This window comes from Anser cygnoides, chromosome Z (assembly GCF_040182565.1).
Source record: "Anser cygnoides isolate HZ-2024a breed goose chromosome Z, Taihu_goose_T2T_genome, whole genome shotgun sequence".
NCBI classification, from domain to species: domain Eukaryota; kingdom Metazoa; phylum Chordata; class Aves; order Anseriformes; family Anatidae; genus Anser; species Anser cygnoides.
The window spans coordinates 38,230,834-38,234,828 of NC_089912.1; the positions used below are offsets into that span (position 1 = coordinate 38,230,834).

Consider the following 3,995-nt stretch of genomic DNA (forward strand, 5'->3'; position numbering starts at 1 on the left):
CATCCATCCTCTGCTGCACTAGAGGCAACACCCTCACAATGGTACTTCGGTATTGCTTCATTAATTTCATTGTTTTCCGTCTAATGCGTTTCTTCCATAAAAGCTGGACAGCTAAGCTTCGTACCGGGAACAGCTATCTGTGCCTATAGCCTCAGACAAGTTCGCCACACTTTTTCCCTGCTGTACTCAGTTATATGTGTTTGAGAACTTCCTTCAATCTTATCTGCTCTGGCTTTTGTTTACACGACCTGAGTCTTTGAAGTGCTGCCTTTACTTTACGTAAAAGTTGATTTCAGGACAGTTCACATTAATCTGTTCCTGGCTCTGAGAACTGATTAGTCCCCAAAGAGAGAATAAAAATATGTTTCTTAGCTGTAAAACCACTGGAAATGAAGAAATTTTGCATTTGCTCAGGGAAAACAAAAAAAAATACAAAATAAACAATCAAAACATAATAAATTAAAGCATCTGGACCTGGTATTTTCTCTGTATCGAGGTAATTGCTTTAAAAGCAGTTTCTGTTAGCGCTTATCACGGCTGCAGAAACCACTTACCCTCTTAGCACCTGTGTGTGGCTTTTCTCAAAATGCAGGAGCAGAGGGGCACCAGCTGATGAGCGGCCCTGGAAAATGAGGCCACCTGAGTCCTAACTTCCAGAAGCAACAGTTGCAGGTCTGAGTGCCGCAGAGTTTCAGCTTCAGCCTGAGCCCTTGATTCTGTTGCTTCACGCAGTCCCTCATGGCACAGTAACAAAGGCCGACAGGCACTAAATACCTAGTATACCACAGGGCATGTTCCGGGAATGCTAGAATTGAATTGGAACTTCCCCTATCAGGAACAATGAAACCAAGAGCAAGCAGCTTACCAGAAACTGCAACTGTTCACATACACCGGGTAGAAATTACCACTTTTCAGCAAGTGCTACTGTCAATCTCTGCAAGCCCAGCCAGAGGAAATGTAGTTCTAATAACTGAGTATTTTTAGTGCCTGCAGAGGAAGTGAATAGTTTAGCATTCTTGCTCTCAGGAGAAGGGATCAGTACTATGCCATTTTAATGTCAGACGCTGGGGCACTGATTTGGACTGTGCACAGAAATGGGATGATATTTCTTTCCCTTTTCACATGGAGAAAAATCAGTCCCCTGTATTAATTTTTCATGACAAGATCTCTGAAAAAGGCCACACCATCCTTAAATTGTTTTGGACTTAATTTGGAGTTGTCGTGCAATTAAGTTTCACAAAATTGCCTTCTGGAGTGACAGCTTCTATTGTTGGAGCATATGGCAATCAGAAGGCAGCTTGTGGCAGATGTGATGTTTATTCTCTATTAGCTAGTTTTCAGTCTAACTATGTCATTCTAGTCAAAGCAAGTGTAAGATGTATTTGACATCTAAGGAGTTCTGCAAGCCCCCATCATGTTTAAACTGCTTCTGCCAAGTGGGAACACCTCAGCTCTGAATGAGTAAGTCATATTTAGCAAGTAATGATGCCATTTACTGGAGGTCTGTATTCCAGAAAATCCATGTTCCTAACATGTATTGTGTTCCTTCAGTAGACTACAAAGACCACCTATTACAATAAGTGAGCTCATTAAGCATGCAGCTCCTTAGTCTTGCAAGCTGTTGCGATAAGCAGCTGTTGCAGAGGGTGAAAGGTTGAATTATCAGCTTGGAAAGCATAGCTCTTCATTCAGCTGACCCAGGAGAGAAAGTGTTTGAGCAATGGCCCCATTGCTGTGGTATATACCTTTGACTACAGCCCATGAGCAAAACATGAGTGGTATTTCAGTGACATGCTTCCCCACCCAGTAAGCAAGACACTCCCAGAAATTAATTGTCAAAAATTTATTATGAAAGCTTCAATAGCAGCAAGTATTTCAATAAAAATTATTGCATTATTAAACCAGTTCTGCAGAGCAGCCCAGAGGCCTGTTGAAGTCTGTCTGCTTTAAAAGTCTCTATATATCCCCTTTAGTCTCTAATAGTCCATCAAATACTGGAACTTCCTTCTCTCCACGTTTTATAGACAGTGCCAACAGTTCTAGTCACAGTACTCTGTCCAGTCCTTCTGTAAAGTTTTGGCCCACTTCCCCCAACTTTCTCTGTCTTCTGAAACAGCTCCTCTCGACCAGGAAACTTGCAATACTTGTTTCAGTTCCATGGTATGTCAGCCTCTCCGCTGCAGCTGCAGGCTACTGAGGCACACTGGTGGGGTAAGCTGTTCTTTTCCTCTTTCTCCTCCGTAAGAGCCCACTGCATGCCAGTCTGAGTGACCTTAATCCAGTCTCTTGACCAGGCTAATCCATGGAATCAGCAGCTTGTTGCACACTTCGGTGAACCAACACCACGTTGAGAATGCAACAAAGGTTTCAGCTTCCCCAGTGCACTGGGTCACCATCACTCGGGCAGGGTGATGGTTGGCACCCACTCATTGACGTTTCTGCTCTCTTCACAGAAGAATTTCAGCTTCTCTAGAGCTGGGTCCTTCCAGCCATCCTCATTCGGGTTCTGCCAGAGGAAAAAAAAAAGTTGCATACCATGAGAACTGCCTGCCAACTGAAGTCATGACATTATTTACAGAAGCATTAGCTTAGTAAGTGAGGTATTTTCAGATAACTTCTGTCCCAGCACGGGGAAAGCAGGAAGCAGAGCTGTCACCCTTGTGGGCAGAGGAAATCCACAGTTACGAGAAATGCAGCCTACTACTACTACTCAGCAGATTGGCTCTTGGGCACATGTGCCAAGTCCCCTTTCTCTGCCCAGAAGGGGATCCAGCCACCTGCAGCAACGTGGCCACCCCATGCAGAGGCCGGTGCCGAAAGCAGCAGTGCAGAGAGCCCCCCCAGCCCCTCACCACCCAGGAATACCCACCGTGATGAGGATGCAGTGGAAGTCCCGCGGTTCCCCGTCCTCCTCACTGGCCCCCACAACAGCCGCCAGCTTGGTCACGTCGTTGACCCGCACGATGTCGATGTCGTTCTCGCAGCAGAAGGCCTGGATGAGGGTGAAGTGAATCTGCAGGGCGATGTCCCCCTCGTCCTCCTCATCGGCCGCCAGCACGCAGAAAGCCACGTTGTCGGGGTCGCTGCAAGAGGCGAGGCGCGGCGTTAGGCTCTGCGGACCGTGCTTGCGGCCAACCCCTCCCGGCCCGGCCCGGCCGGGCCCCCGCCGCCCTACTTACACATTCATCAGCTTGGCCGACTCGTAGACGCCGGCCGTGAGGCAGCCGCGGCGCTGCGCCGACACCAGCAGCTCGTGGAGGGCCTTGCCGGCGCCCTGCATCCTGCGGGGGGGAGACGGGCACGGTCAGTCAGCGCGGCGCCAACGGCCTCACCGCCGCCCAACCGCCGCAACGGCCGCCCAACCGCCGCCCCACCGCCAGCAGCGCCGCCACCTACCAGTCGCTGCCCGCGGGCACCGGCTCCTGTCCGTGGGTCTCCTCCAGAGTCATAGCAGCGAGCGGGCGGACAAGGACAAGCCGCGGCGGCGGCGGCGCCGATCGCTCCCAGCCGGCCCCGAGCCTCCCGCTCCGCTCCTCACCGCCCGCCGAACCGAGCGGCTCTGGGCCGCCCGTCCGCCGCCCGCCCCTATTTATAGCCCGCGCGGCCGCGGCGCCGGCAGCTGGCGGCGGTTGCCGCGCTCCCATTGGCCGGCGGCGGGGAAGGGGGAGGGGGCTTTTGTCATGCTAATCGGCGCGCGCGGGCTGAGGGCGGGAGGGAGCGGGCGGCTCGTGCCGGCAGGACACGTGGGGAGGGGGAGGGGCGGCGGGGGCACGCGCCGGGCGGGGAAAGCCCGCGCGCGGCGGGGGGGGCGGGGGGGGGGGAGGGTCTGTGAGGGCCCGGCCGTGCGGGGACCCGGCACACGGAGCGTGCCTCAGCGCCGCGTGCGTTCACGGCCCTTTTGCGTCTAAAAACACCTCACAAGTTTTCAGAAAACCATCCCCGGGCCCCCACAGAGGTGAGACGGCAGCCGTCCCCACTCGCTGAGCGCAGCGTAC

General features: G+C 52.7%; 1 protein-coding gene across 1 annotated transcript; it reads right to left on the minus strand.

The window, feature by feature from the left end:
* Positions 1 to 1,828: 1,828 nt before the first annotated feature.
* GADD45G (growth arrest and DNA damage inducible gamma) lies at positions 1,829 to 3,572 on the minus strand. The gene is made up of 4 exons (XM_048046132.2): positions 3,397 to 3,572; positions 3,180 to 3,281; positions 2,870 to 3,083; positions 1,829 to 2,506 (listed from the first exon to the last, which is right to left on the minus strand). The coding sequence occupies exons 1-4, from the start codon at positions 3,447 to 3,449 to the stop codon at positions 2,396 to 2,398; spliced, it is 480 nt and encodes a 159-aa protein (XP_047902089.1). The 5' UTR covers positions 3,450 to 3,572; the 3' UTR covers positions 1,829 to 2,395.
* Positions 3,573 to 3,995: the final 423 nt, after the last annotated feature.